This window comes from Musca autumnalis, unplaced genomic scaffold (assembly GCF_047663935.1).
Source record: "Musca autumnalis isolate F117 unplaced genomic scaffold, ASM4766393v1 scaffold_1, whole genome shotgun sequence".
Lineage (NCBI taxonomy): Eukaryota > Metazoa > Arthropoda > Insecta > Diptera > Muscidae > Musca > Musca autumnalis.
The window spans coordinates 281,149,449-281,165,739 of NW_027411644.1; the positions used below are offsets into that span (position 1 = coordinate 281,149,449).

General features: G+C 38.1%; 1 protein-coding gene across 8 annotated transcripts in view; it reads right to left on the minus strand.

Moving 5' to 3' along the window:
• Positions 1–16,291, minus strand: part of LOC141389602 (uncharacterized) — a 114,022-nt gene that overhangs the window by 78,365 nt on the left and 19,366 nt on the right. For all 8 annotated transcript variants that reach the window (XR_012409118.1, XR_012409120.1, XR_012409119.1 and 5 more), the window contains exon 2: positions 9,744–10,167. Coding sequence is in view for 4 of the 8 variants with exons in the window: in XM_073961369.1 (XP_073817470.1) it covers positions 9,744–9,836 (93 nt within the window). In the remaining 4 variants the exon portion in view is untranslated. The remainder of the gene's footprint in view (positions 1–9,743; positions 10,168–16,291) is intronic.

A 16,291-nucleotide genomic window follows, 5' to 3' on the forward strand; every position in this document is an offset into this window, starting at 1 on the left:
ATGAGTGAAGCAAACAACAACCACATGATGTTTATTGTTTGTTTTCATTCACTTACACTGTAAGTAAGAAAGAGAGAGAGAAACAAATGCAAAAACAACTCTGTGGGCGCCCTCACTATACTGTCTTTGCAAACAAGCTCGTCCCTGCTCTAGACAGACGACAGCGTTAATTTGCATTTAATTTTTTGCCTGACAGACGACAGTTTCTGCATTTACGAAACAGCTGATTGCTGGTATACAACAGTTTTGTTGTTTTTTTGCCCTGCAATTTGTTTTTTTTTCTTGTGTCTCAGAGCATGAATATGCTCTCTCTCCTACATGAATATGGGTTCTCTTAAAATTCACTTTAAATTCAGTCTGATTTTGTGCATTGAGAATGTGGATAATGCACGAATTAATTTGAATTAAGGCAGTTAATGCAAATTTAACGATGTCGTCTATCTAGGGTATTAGACACCTTCCAAGTTGTGGAAAGAGATTCTGGCTTTATTTATACGGCTTTGCACGTCGTCATCGGCGCCCCGGTCCTTTGTAATTATGCTACCCAAATAGCAGAAACTGTCGACGTCATCCACGACAGCAGACGTGTTATCCATCATTACAGTCAAAGGCTGTGTGTTTTGAATCTCTACGCGCATGAGTTTGGTTTTTTCATGTTGATTTTGAGTCCAATCACTTTTGCAATTTTTCTTTTGTTCCGGCGAGTGGAATGGCTCATGAGACAAATATCGTCAGTTTAATCCAGGTCTCTTAGCTTTTCATGTGGGCGTCATTATATACAATCTTGGATTTCTACATTTGTTTTGCGCAAGACACTATCGAACACAAGTATGAAGAGAAGTGGAGTTACGACGCATCCCTGACGAACACCGTTACGAATGGTAAAATTTGGGCTAGTTTTTTTTGTTTAAATCGCACGCTACATTCTGCATTTGTGTAGAGCTTACGAATGATATCTATGATTTTAGTGGGGAGACCATAATCATTTAGAATATCCCATATTGCGTCCCTCTTGAGATTATCGAATGCCCGTTCAAAGTCCACAAATAGTAGATATAAGGGGGCCTGAATTCTATGGGTTTTCACTGAACAATTTGCTTCTAATTTTATTTACTTGGGACAACAAATTTAACGACGAGTGTAAAACTATATTCTAGCTTTTTTCGATGTAAGTCAAGATTAAGAGAGTTTTAACTTTTGCGACAGACAAAATATAAACAAATATCTAAATTTTAATTTCGTTATTGAAATACGGCAATGTCAAATATTTCGGTACTCTGAAACCAAACTGCCTAAAAATTACTTCTCACGTATAGCGATTGTCTTTAACATTGATATTAGTCATAACCAATATTTTTCCATTAGCCCTAAATTAGGTTCTGAGAAAAAGCAAACAAACAAACTCATTTACTGTCACATCATCACTTTCGCCACAAACGCACAAATTGATCAATAACCTTAATGAATACCCCATCTATTGTTTGTAACACTGACCAATTTCATTTCTAGTTTTCCCTTTGTAAAATAAGAAAACCAAAAACAACAACATCAACATTTTAACTAAATTTTTATACTTACGCAAAAAGTAATTAAGAACCGAACAAGAAGAAAAAAAAAAAAATACTGAAAATAGAGGGTAATGGTGTTTAATAGAAACAGGCCTTCTTCCACTTATTCTTTGAGACATTAGAGGCATTATTTAATGCTGCTGCTGCTGTTGTTGTGGTATCTAATTCTCTGTGTTACAACTGACAACGACAAACAGCCAAACAGACGGACAAGTTGGCCAGCTTCCATTGTCTACAGATGAAGAACACCAAAAGCGTTTTGAGTGAACAAACATTTTCTATGGCTAGATGCCGGTAACTATGGTCAGTCAGTTAGTCATTCAGTTAGCTTGTAGTATATGAGCTTTTTGTTTTGTTTTATTATTACAAGCCAGTGTCATTGTTGTACTCCGATTGCTGTTGTTTTTCTCTGTTTCATTACTGCTGCCTGCCATTGTTGCCGTGTACTCATTTTTACGGTAATCACAGCATTAATGTCACTTTCTCAAACCAACAACGACGACGATGACGACCAACGATGATGATGGCAAGTCATTTCAAGTCAATCCAAGCCAATGAAACAAAGTCACGGCCATGCTAAATGTGTGATATCTTCAATCTTCTTGGTCGGTCGGTCGAACGAACAATTGCCGCTGCTGTTGTTCTAGAAAACTCACCGGGTCTTAAAACGTTATTCAAGCAGAAAGCAGTTGAAATTGTAGTTACAATAACGAAAAAGAAATCTATAAATGGCAATCATAAACAAACAAAATCATAGAGTTCTTCTATTGGGAACAACAATAATAATAAAAATAATATTGATAACATTCCAAACAATTGTGCAAACATATTTATTTAAATGATGAACATGGACTAGAAATATTTTTTGGATATATCAACATGTTTGAAATAAAAAAGTTCAGGGAATAGTTGAATTAAAAGCTACTGCTTAGGTGTCAGAATCGGGATAATGCACAGGGTATAGTCTAAACGACAATTTAAGTGTTTCTAAATGATGAGTCATCACTGCTTGGTAAAACTTGTTTTTTAGTTTTTCTAGTAAATCATTGGAGTTTTATTCCGCATTAAATTAGGATGTGCTTGAACTCAAAAAATCCTTCGATTAGCAACTAAAATAAGTGATGAGCACAATCCCACGGCGGCCGGCTCTATGCATTGGAGTGACTCAACCAGAGGCCGTCACCTCAACTATTATGTGTTTCTGTTCTTATATTCCAGTATAGGTGCGGCATATAGCCCGAAATGCCTGCTCCGAATTCTTCCGGTCCGTAACGAGATAAAGAAGAACCCCGGGTTATGAATCTGTTCCGTTTGCCAAATGCGCATCCACCACATGTCAACATCGGTGATATGTATTGGATGTAGCTTCCTCTGGCCTAAACCGATTCCAGGACTCCTGTGATAGGAGTTATGTTGCTGCTTACAGGTCCAGAGTATCTCGTACGATTCATCGTTGTCGAATGCCCCGTAGTAGCCCCCCAAACCACAACAGCATCTTACACCTAATTTTGTGGTTCAACGTCCCGGGAATGCGTCGTGTCTGCAATACTAATGTAACGATCACCGGAGATTGTAGATTTTATGAGAAACATCAAGGTCGCCGCAGTCCGGGACACAAAGCTCACCATCACCGTGCAGAAGGATCGTACAAGAAGCGTAGGAGGAGGACTTGCCTTCATTATAAAACATTCCGACCAGTACAGACCTATCCCCATGCATGGAATGTAAGGGGTAAAGTAAAGTGTTGACTACCGAGGTGGAGTAGGAAAAAATATTAAGAAATGGGTTTTCATATTTCCTCCACCGTTAACCGTTATATCGTTTTGGGTTATAACCCTAGTGTACATGCCGCCTAGTGTACATGTGCTCTAAGTTATATGCCTGATACTATTTTGGTCGCCGTACTTTTCTTCAGTTAGCTTAGAGAGTTTTCCCGGAAATTTGTATCAAATTTCCCTGCAGAGGCGACGAGACTAGCAAATGAGCTTGATTAGCTTCGTCGGATGAACTCTGAAGACCCAAGAGTTGGAGGACTTACTCTTAATGTCAACAGGCTAGTAGACGATCATAAGCGGAAAAAGTGACTAGACCAACTGAAGCAATGCAACATTAAATCCATCCATTAAATCCAGGAAGGAAGGATGATAGAACGGATGTTACTTCCAACAGCAAGACAGTGACAGATCCTAAGAGGTGCGAGAGATATTTAAAGCAGCAGTTTATAAAGCATCTTAAGAGTGATATGGTAAACCGCATGCTAAACCGTAAAACAATACACTTAGACGAGGAGATAATGCCATAACTTAGGATGAGCGATGTTACATATATAGGAGCCTCCGTGGTGCAGAAGGTCTGCGATTCAATCCCCGACCAGAACATCCACATTTTTCGGTGGTGGCAAATCCCCTCAGAGTAATGTTGGCTTGCATTTTCTGAGTATTTCAGCCATGAAAACTTCTCTACAAGTGGTGTCGTAAAACACGCCGTTCAGACACGCGTCGGATGAACTCTGGGTCTTCAGAGTTCATCCGACGAAGCTAATCAAGGAGAGAAGTCTCCCTATTGGATGTTGTGAGGACATATGAAACGCGAAATCATCCATACGGAATCTCAGTGATGCTGCTTATGTAACTGGATGAAACTCGGAGTGTAGTATTTGACAAGTACCTCAATTTATCGTTAGCCATACATATTGTACAAGATGCCTGTGAAATTGACAGAATTGTCCCACTACTGAAGCCATGCAGGGATGTCTGCATAGGCGAATCATACAGGCCTATTTCCCTTCTGTAGTGAAGAATCTAGAGTTTCTACTCTTTCCCAAGATGTGAAGCTGTTACCCAGGTGTCCAACATGGATGGATTGCGGAAAAATGCATAGTAACACACCAGGACTACACGCCATGTCCACACATATGAGTGGAGAAGTGAACCAGAAAAAGGTCAAGCGACGAAACAGTCATTGTGTCTTTTAACTTTTCGAAAGCTTTTGATACCGTCAACCCTGTGAATCTGTTCGAGGACATAGGGAAGACTTTCCACCAACTGCGTTTGAATCTTTGGATAAACGTTTTCGTCCGCTCATTTTTCACAAATTATGACGTGGATAAAGGACAATGCTATAGCACTGTGAAAAACTGGTTTAATGTATTTAATCGTGGCCGACACTGGCTAAAAAACCAAGGTAGTGAGGGTCGTCCAAAAACGGACGTTGTGCCGGAAAAAATTATGCTGTGCTTGAATGGATATTGTAAGATCACCATGTTATATACCGTGAGATAAAGGCATTCTAGGGCATTTCTTCCACCAACAAACATTTCATATTGCATGAACAACTGGCCGCAAAATGGCGTTTCCTCGTTAGATCCAGCATAATTTGACTACCGTGAATTAATGCGATCGCGGTGCTTCAAACGATGTTTATAAGATCGTCACAGACGACGAATCATGGGTCTATGCGTATGTGCCCGAAACAAAACACCAACCAACCATTGGGGCCTTCGAAAATGGGCCAAATCCAAAGAAAGTTGTTTAAGGAAGAAGCACTTCGAAACAAATGGTCGCCTGTTTCTTCGGTGGTACTGACCATATGGCTACTATACGGCTTTAGGAACGTAGGTTGGTTAATTCAGAGTGATAGACTACAATTTATTTGCCTGAAGTCCTCTGAGAAATTCGAAAAATGAGCAAGAAAAGACGAATCATTGTACACCATGACAATGTGAGCTCTCACACATCGATTCAAACAAGCGCACACTGGTCGAAACCATTAATGTAGCGGCGCGAAAGTCAAAAAATCAAAGTAAATAATTGCGAAATGTTTTCCATTGTATCGATTACAGACACTCTGTTGACTAAAATTTTGCTTTTAATTTTTTGTTGTTGGAAATATTCACTCAGTTATTCACTGCCAAGTGCAAGAAATTTTGATGCATCAGATTTTAACAAAATTGTTGCTAAAAACCTGATTTCATATTTGTTTAATTGCAAAATAAATTCGTAATAAAACTAAACAAAGTTTATTTTTTATTGATAGGGGAGGGTGTAAGTGAAATTTAAAAAAGAATGTTTGGGACCTGAAATTACATTGTTACATAGCAATAAAATTTCAAAAATTATTATTTTTTAATGTTTTTAGTGCAATATCCTTTTGTTGTATGGAGCGTAACTACAAAGGTTCTCTAAGGTCCAGTCCAATTTTTTTTACTAATTAATTTGGACTTCCTGGATTCCAAATAACCACAATTTAGCTGCAAATAGCTGCAAATCTTGCAAGATAGCTTAAATCCTTACAATACCGTAAATCTGTCGGTACAGTTATATAGGGGCTATATCAAAATGTAGACCTATGTTTGGTGGAGAAGATGTATAACCAACGAGAACCTCCTATGACAAAATTCAGCTTATTTGGTCTGAAAATGTAGACAAAATCCTAACAATACCAAATATTGGGAGGTACCGCTATATGGGGACAATATCAAAACGTAGACCTATGTCCACAATTTTTGGTGGAGAATGTTTGTGTCCACTGGGAACCCCATATACCAAATTACACTTAATTTGACCGGAAAATGTGGCGTTAAACCCCCAAAATACGGAAAATCGGGAGGTACCTTAAAAGGGGCCTATACCCAAACGTGGACATATGTCCACAATTTTTGGTGGAAAGGTTTAGTGATCACTAGAAACGCTAAGTACCAAATTACAACTAATTCGGAAGGAAACGGTGATTTAATTCCTTAAAATACCGAATATCAGGGGGCTATATCAAAATATTAGCCGTTGTTGTTCGTATTTAGTCCATTATTACCCACGAACACAGACTGAGTTTGTGCAAAATTTCAGAAAGATATCTCGTTTCGCGCCGCTAGATCAGTGATTTCGACCACTGTGCAGAGCTTTTTTGACCGGACAAAACGTATAACTGATGGGTCATCCACCTCACAGCCCTGACTTGGAACCCAGTGACTTCATTTGATTACCGCAGGAGTGGTCAATGAAGATGTTGTTGAAGCTTTCAAAACCCGTGTTTTGGATGTGTACCAATCGGAGCGGAAAAAGTACTTCCTGATGACTACCTCAAACTATTCTTTATGGTAAATATTCGCGTTTTCATTGTTAGGCCAGACTCCTGCTTCACTCTACGGGTTATACACAAGGTGAGATGATAGCTAACGTTTTGAAATTCCAGACCCTCCGTAATGTATGTCCTATGGTCGATGACATATGTGATGGGTTAAATGTCTCCGACCACAAAGTGTTTGGTGTAACGTTGCCAATAGCATGCTTAGATAGGAACAAGGCCCTCAGGGCACTCGGAGTGCTGACAAAAAAACAAAGCAAGAGCGCTTTGTGCCTCCTCGTGACACCTGTGAACCATATTCATGGGGAGACAAAGACTTTACCAGTGCATCAGCACAACAAGAAGGTGTCGATGCAGTACCTGTTTGGGTGTTATCGCCGAGAGCAAACCTGCCACAATCTTTTGGACAGGCTTTCCCCAGCCAGGGACGTTAGGAAAGATCTTCATGACCTAGAGAGAGAGAGATAGAGGTCCAGAGATACAATAGTGGACTTCTAGATCAACGAGCCAATCAGGCAGGTTTGGATGATGCGGTTACGATGCAGTTAAAATATAGTGGGAAAACTCCCCGACCATCCATTGCAGCAGACGAACGCTAGCTGCCAAAGCAAATACGATTAGTTTTAGCCCAATTAAGATCTAAAAGATGCCCATGAATTAGTATTGGGCCCGAATTGATTGCACGATAGGGATGTCGTGACATATGGATTAGGACCGCAAGATAGTCCAGGTTGCAGACTTTTTGAATCTGGACACAGAAAAACAGGAATCACGCTAATTTAGTATCAGATTTGCCCAAAACTTTGCAAATAGTAATATTTCATCCAAATGTATGTACATTAAGTTTCGAGTATCGCTTTGAAAATTTTACTCCAATTTGTTTTTGTGGTTCCGATTAGGTTTTCTAGGCATGTCGATGCTTCCTGACATACCGAAATATCTAAAAATCATACGGTAGCCATCTAAACTTGCTGGCAATGGAAAGAAGTGATTTACGTTGGTCACCGTAATATTTCTCTCCAACTTAAGTCTTCAAGGTGTCTCTCTCACAAAAGTTAAAAATCTTCGCCTATGTGCAATTTATAGGTTATCCGAGGATCTTTATATAATTGTAGCGAAGGTAATATTTTTGGCCCTGTTAACAATAATATATTTAGAGGCAAGTTCATACTTCCTGAAATAATGGTCCGAAATCTCTAAAAATCCTAGGGCTACCAACTAAAGTGGTTGGTAGGTACGACCACTATCGAAAAAAGTGACATTCAAACTCTTTCTAGGGGAAGCCAATACTTCCCGTGATATGGTCCCCAAAATATCATAATATTTAGGGCCACACCTACATAAGCCTCCCACACAAAACCAGATCCAGGTTTTACTGCAGGTAGTGTTTTTTTTGTCTCAATTACTATTCTATAATTTTATTCACATCCTTCAAAAGTTTCCAATGATGCTGTTTATGATACGCTAGGAAATGCCCGCTACTTCGTATGCGGAAAGGGCATAAAATGTATATGAACAATATTTAATATGGAAGGGGTGAACACTGACGATTCTGTTGTACTAAAACCTATTTTTAACACCAACATTTAATCGATTTAATTCCTTTAAAGTGACCCTTATTCAAAATTCCAAGATTGATGCTCTATCCGTACACCCAAATCCAAATTGTACTAAATTAAGTACCATTTAGTACTTTTCGTACACTTATAGCTCGAATTTCCAAAAACCTTTCTTTGTTACTCTCCATCAGTGACCCCTCATTCCAAATTTCAGGATTCCAACTCTATCCGTTCACCCGAATCCAAATTGTACTAAATTTAGTACCATTTGGTACTTTTTGTGCGCTTATAGTTCGAATTTTCTAAAACCTTTCTTTGTTACTTTCCATCAGTGATCCTCATTCCAAATTTCAGGATCCCGGCTCTATCGGTGCACCGATATCCAAATTGTACTAAATTTAGTACCATTTAGTACTTTTCGTACCCTTATAGTTCGAATTTCCAAAAACCTTTCATCGTTACTCGTCATCAGTGACCCTCATTCCAAATTTCAGGATTCCAGCTCTATCCGTTCACCCAAATACAAATTGTACTAAATTGAGTACCATTTAGTACTTTTCGTACACTAATAGGTGGAATTTCCAAAAACCTTTCATCGTTACTCTTCATCAGTGACCCTCATTCCAAATTTCAGGATTCCAGCTCTATATGTTCACCCAAATCTCAATTGTACTAAATTTAGAACCATTTTGTACTTTTCGTACACTTATAGTTCGAATTTCTAAAAACCCTTTGGTACATATTTCTAGCTCTCCATCAGATACCCTCATTCCAAATTCTAGCTCTTACCGTTTGCCTAATACAATGGGTACCATATTTAGTACCTTTTAGTACTTTTCGTACACTTATTGGTCGAATTTCCAAAAATCCAGCCTTATCTCACCCCTACACACCAACAGCAACCCACACTAAAAATGTCAAGTTTCTAGCTTCAGCCGTTTCGTCTGGGCGTTGATGAATCAGTCAGTCAATCAGTCAGCCAGTCAGTCACCTCACTACTCTTTTATATATATAGATTACCCAAAAACATCAAATGCTTCATAAATAACGGTTTCATACGAACTTCACTTCTTTAGTTAAACCTTCTTTCAATCTAACCGACTTGCCATCTTCATACGATCCACTCTAATATAAAAGCAACCTATCTATTATTGATGTTAATACCTCATTTTTCGGCCACTTTTTCTTTCCTATATTCTTCTTCGGTTTTCTTCCCCATTTTCTAAGACAATTTGGAATTATTTGATAATTGAGGAAACAATTGGACTTTCCTGGCGTTGCAGCGAACCATTCAACCAAATATTATTACACTTTCAAGCATTGCATTCCAATGTTGTTGTTTTTCTTACTATCAGATAAGGATGGATGGAGGAGGGGGGAGAAAGCATGTGAAACAATTATTTCTGATAATGGAAGTTGGAAAAACTAAAATACGAGGGAAACAGTAGCAACAACAGTAACAACAATAAGGGCAATAAGAAAATTAAAAAAGAAGATAAAAACAAAACATACAACAATAATAATAATAGCTTACCTTATGCACTAGCATTGTAATGGCCAAAAGCAGCTGCAACAATAGCCATCTCTGTGTTGTTGTTCTTCGGTTGGTGTGCGCTTTACTCTGCATTTTGTTGCAGGTTTGTTGTTACGTTTGTTGCTTAAGTCTTTTGTTTGCGGCTCCTTGTTGTTTTCGTTTGTTTGATTGGGGTGGTTTATTTTTCACTTTTTTGGAGATTTTTCTTATTGTTTGGTTATTTTCAAATGCACTGAACTTAAAGTTAAGAATTTTTGTTGATTTATCAGGTGTAGTGAATCGTTTGTTTGACGTTTAATTACTGTGAGTTGTTGTTTAGAAATTGAAAATAGTATTTTTGTTCAACTATTTTGGTTTTTTGTGGACTCCTCCTTTATTGAATTTGAACAACAGGGCAGTGAATGCTGCTTTTTTATTTAACTACCTATAATAACAAAAACAAAATAAACATAAAATACACAATAATACATAGCTGTAGGCTTAATCACTCCCATACGGAGGCTTATACACAACATGAATGTACATATGTGTGTGTGTTCGCTTATGTGGGTTGCTTATAAATCTCACGAACAAATTACAAATTCAATTCATGATTTATTATTTTTTTTGTTAATGTTTAAATGATTAGCAACATTTATTTATTTTTTTGCATTTTATTGTTGCTTTGCCAAAGTTATTGAAACACGAGAAAAAATAAAATTCATATTTGCAACAACTACAACAACATATAAATTTCCATTTAAATGCAGTTGTTGTTTTGGTTTTTTGCTCTGATGTGTTGCTGTTCGGCTGCTGCTCATTTTGTTCATTCCAAATGCAGTTTTGTTTGTGTATTTGTGTAATGAAATACCTTGGCATGCGTTGAAATGCTTGTGTGTGTCTGTGTTTGAGATATTTTGCCTATGTATTTATAATTTCCTTGTTTGTATTAAATTTCGAGGAAATCTTTAGATGTGTTTTTTCTTTGTTGTTGTTGTTTTGTCTCGTCTAACTTCGAATGCTAAAAAGTTAAGTAAATATTTTGTAGATAAGCAAAAAATGTTTAAGCGAAAAAATATTTGTTTTAGTATTTTCAGAATCTCAAGCAGAATGCCAATTAGAAGTGAATCATATGTTGGTTTTATTCTCAAAGTCTCAGTTGAAGATTTGTTGACACATTCGTAATATTGAAGGTGCAAACTTCCTTTAAAAAATATGAAATCTATTCATAGGGAAAAATCAATTGGGCGCCACATTTGCATCACAATTATAACCACGCTTGCTCTTGAACTGAAGTTGTTGTTTTCGATACTTTTAAAGTTATCTTCAGAAGTTATTATTAAACCATTCAACGTAGTGTCACCAATATTATACCCTCAGCATCTAGGCTAACGAGGTTATACACACTTTTATACGATCAAAAATGTGTCGTCTCATCGAAATAAAAGTTTTAGATTCCAAGTATGTTAATTTAGCTCTGTCCCTCGGGTCAACCGATTTGATCCGAACTTTGTAAACTCGTAATTTTTTCTTCACACTTAGATCAAGTTCTTAAATGTACGTCTCGAGCAGCTGTGTTGATGTGTCTATGTGTGACCGTCCCTCCGTCCATCTAAATCGTTTAAACACCCCACTGCTCGGGTCGTAAAATTTTTTGTGGAGAATTCCCGCAAAGATTTATAAGTCTACTTATTTTGGTGGTAGTCGGATAATATTTAGGGATCGGAATAAGCAAAAGAGTGTAGGGGAAGTACCCCGTCACCTCCGAAATTCAACAAATTTTTAGCCCATTTTAACCGGGGCCATCCCTGTACATTCCTTGACAATTTCAGAAAAATCGGTTCAGTAGTTTTTGTAGAAAAGATAAAAATTTAAAAAAGCGGGCGTGGTCAAATTTTCTTTGCATAAAAATCGAAGTCGGGTTATGGCGAACATTTCTCAAAAACAATTATCCAAATCGGTCCAGCCGTTCTCAACTGATGCCATTACCAACGAACGACATTTGATTTTTATTTATAAAGATTATCGTTATTTCAAAACCGAACCCACGGCACTCAAATAAGGGAAATATCACATTCAGAGGTGACCCATTCCGTTTTAATAAGATCAATAATATGCCTCATGGACATGATGGTTTCCTGCCCCCAATATGCCTGGGTGCCACCGTGGTGCAATGGTATGCACGCCCGCCTTGCACGCAGAAGGTCGGTGGTTCGATTCCCCGGCCAGGCAACATCAAACATTTTTCAACGGTGGCAAAATACCCCTCAGTAATGTTGGCGACATTTCCTGAGTATTTCAGCCTTGTAAAACTTCTTTACAAGTGGTGTCTTTAGACTCGCTGTTCGGACTCGGCGATAAACAGTAGGTCCCGTATCATTGAGCTATAATGAATCGGGGTACACTCATTGATATGAGAGAAGTCTCCCTTGTCCCGTATGGGATGTTGTGGAACAATGTTTTTTTTTTTTTTTTGTTAGTATGCCTGGACGAAATCCGCTTTAGACAATAGGGAATCGATTTAGCCCTATTCGTTCATCTGTCTGACTCGCTGATGTGCACAATACCCCTGGAATTGACCAATCAATTTCGTCAAAGTAATATTTTATTCAAACTTTGCTTAAGTTCGAAGCTGGGACATATCGAACCACTACAACAGGTGCCTCCATCACAAAAAAATGTTCGCTAAAATGGTGCACACCATAACTCTCGAACTAACCGATTCAATTAATGAACTACTTGAGTTCAGTGGACTTAATCACATTAGTAATTACATACCCACTTCACTCAATTTCAATCCAATAAACGTGACAATTCTTGGCAGGGATGCCTGGGCTAGTGGCAATCCTCCTCTTGGCGGTCTGGCCATCTATACAGACGGTTCCAAGATGGAGGATGGCACAGGAGCCGGGGTCTACTGCGAGAATCCACCAATTAAACAATCCTTCAAACTCAATGATAATTGCAGCGTTTTTCAGGCAGAGATTTTTGCCATCAGGAAAGCAGTGGAGATGGTCAAAGAGCTTGAGAGCGGCCTTGAAGGACCCGTGACTATATTTGTCGATAGTCAAGCAGTCCTTAAGGCACTTCAGGGCCATAAATTCAAAAGCTATCCTCGACTTCAAAAACGCTCTACTTGATGTACGTGATATCGTTGTTTCTTGCTGGGTTTCAGGACACCGTGATATAGCGGGGAACGACGAGGCGGATGAACTAGCACGGGGTGGCTCTCAGACCACCAAAGTGCTACTACATCCGAAAACTTTGCGGTTTCTTTCTTGAGAAAGCAGAACAAAGATGGCAAACGGAGCCTGGTTTCAAGGTATCCAAGGCAATCGGGCCTAACTACTCTCAATACAGAACCAACTCCCTCTTTTCACTAAATAAGTTAGGGATAAAGACCACTGTAGAACTTATTACCGGTCATAGCATGGTCAGATCCCTAACTTCTAGATGGGACAACAGTAGTGCAGATTATTGTAGGCTATGTCAAGACCCAGAGGAAATAGGGACGGTCGAACATCTACTGTGTAGGTGCCCCTAGCTTTTTACGAGGAGGCACCGATTCTTTGGTAGATATGAGATAAATACTCTGACTTTCTTCTCATATACCAATTTGCCAAAAACCGTACATGGCTTGGCAAACGAATCTAATTAATTTTTTCTGCTTCTCCCCACAGGAGGATAAAAACTGCATAAACATCAGCCACCTCTCTCACCTACACAAACTTTAAATCATCATCAATCACATCAAACCACACTACATCCACAAAATCTGCAATAAACCAATCACCACACACAATTTTAAGGGTGATCACAGTGGACCTCAAGGTCTCCGAGTGGAGTAGCTGCCAGCGATGGCAGCTGCGCGTCCTAAAACCAAACCAACCCAACCGATTCAATCCAAACTTTGTTTAATGTAATTTTTCTATCAGACATAGATCAGGTTCGAATATGGACTACATCGGTTCACTCCTTCGGGTACCCCGCTCACCAAATTTCAAATATATTAGCGGAAAAGGAACTTTAATGAGTTTGTTCGGATCGCTTTGAAATTTTTACAGCAGATTGTCCTTGCGGCCCCTACTACGACGGTACAATTTCAGCCGAGATTAAGGCCAAGGCATAGATACGGTTTGAATGAGGGCTATACCAGTCCAATATCAAAATTTTTCACAAAAGTGCAGCTTAAGATCACCTTCCAGATAGTTTTGAACTTAATTTAATTAAAGCCCGTACTTCCTCAAATAATGGCCCCAACGTTATTAAAAAAACCCACCGAAACCAACTAATATGACTGATGAGCACAATAACCAACGAATTGAAAAACTTATTTTAACGAAACTGTACACATCGAAAAAACTTCTTGCATCCATTGTTAAACCTAAGAAGGAATATATTGGACAGCACCCTTAGGTACCTTCCTCACAAAAGCTCGAAATTTTCGCTTAAGTGCAGTTTAAGTGATGTTCGAGAATACTTTTTAAGATTCCAGCCGACTGTACTCCTTCTGGTCCTGTTTACAGCGATACAATGTGTTTCGCGGGAAAGTCCATACTTTCTGAGAAATCTCAAAAAAATCCTACGGTGATCACCTAAAATACGTGTAGATGAGTGAGTGACATTTGTCCAAACTTTCGGACTTCGTCATATTTCTCTCAAACTGTAAGCATAGTGCTTATTAACAATTAAAAGTGGATTCTACTTTTTGCGTTTCTCCTTCCATGTTCGTATGTTTGTTGACACTTCCACACTTTTGGTTATACTTTTTAAAAGTGAAACTTCTGACATTTGTGTCTTTGACCTGAACAAAGGCATTACAACAGACCGGTTCTAATTAACTTTTATGACCCTTTTATATGGATTGTGACAAAACCACAGTTTACTTGAGCATACATGTGGTGTATTTTAGTAATAAAAACACATTTCTAGGAAGAAGATCTTCCCACAAAAAGAAATTGCAAAAAGTGCAATTTCCTCATTTATAAGGAACCTGATTTTTATCGCTAAGTTATAACAACATGCAGAAAATAATGCGATATGACTTATAGAGAAGTTTTACATGACAGAAGTATTTAGAAAATGAAGGCGAAAACTGGCGACGTTCTTTGACAGGAATTGACGAACTCAGGACCATTTGTGTGCTCACTATTTACTGAATTCTATTTTGAAGGCATATGCTGCAGGGAATCTCGAAGAAGCATACTCATTTGGCTGTAAGAATTCATACACAGCGATTGAAACCTCAGTCTGATACGTCCTGTGCCCGAAATTTGGAATTAAGATTACTGTTGGACACGGTGCTCTTGAACCAACTTTAAATGAAAGGATCTGGAGAGTAGCGCTGGTATATGGAGGTGATTTTAATAATATGTACATAAATATACGAAAAGTACCTAATCGTATTAAATTTGGTATTTGGTGCACGCAGAGCACTGGAATTCTAAAATTTGGTATTAGAGTCACTGTTGGTGTGTGGTGTTTAGATATGGAGGACGTTGAGGTGTGGGGTTGAGATACGATAAGTACTAAAGGGGTTGAGGTGGAGTTTTGAAATTCGGTATTATGAAAGCAGTTTGTGCGTAGAGTGGACATAAAGAGGAGGTTTTGGAAATTCCTACTTATGTGTTCTAAATGGTAGAATAGATACAGCTTGAATCCTGAAATTTAGAATTAAGGAAGAGATGGTTTTGGAAAAGTACTAAAGGGTACAGAATTTGTTATTGTGTAAAGGGGATGAGACAGAAGTTTGAAATATTATGAGGAGGTTTTGGAAATACGTACTTATTATGTATATTAGCGTGACCAAAACAAAAACAATTTTTTTGAGCTCCTACCCCCTAAATTTTTGCTATTTGATCCAAAAATCTTATATATGAAATTTGATGCTATCGGTTAACATTAACCCATGTCAACCTAGCGATATTTGTTTCCATAGTAATTTGTATGGGACCAAGGATCTGTAAACGCGCCGAAATTGCGTTTCGTAAAATAAAAGAAATAAAACACAGGGGGGTTATGGCCACTTGTTGAGCACGAAAAATTAAAATTTTCATGAGTTTCTTTGACATGAAATCTATCAAATTTTTTAGAAGATTTTATTATCATCTGATAGATCACACAGTGTTCTGACAAATGGCCGCCAACGAAACACTGTTTTTATTAAAGCAGTTTGCGGTGCACACTGTAGCTCGAAAACGAATAACCCGATCAGTATACGTTTTTATGGGATCATTAAGAACCTAATAATCTTGTACTTAAGCGAAGCGGAATTAAAAAATATAAACAAAACAAATAAAATAAAAATATCAATTTAAAAAATGTGAACTGTCAAACTCAAAATTTCGCTTTTACCTAAAAAATTTAATAGTTTTTTCGCCATACATTTTTTTAAGTCTCCCGCGTATATCTTAATTAATCCCACAAAAACATTTGAAGATTTGGATCATCGTTTTCGAGCTACAGTGGGCACCACATTCCAAAATGTCATTTTGAGAAATCTGCGTTTCAAACTTCGATGTTACATACAAATCACAATAAATTTTCTCTTTCTTACGCTCATATTCAAC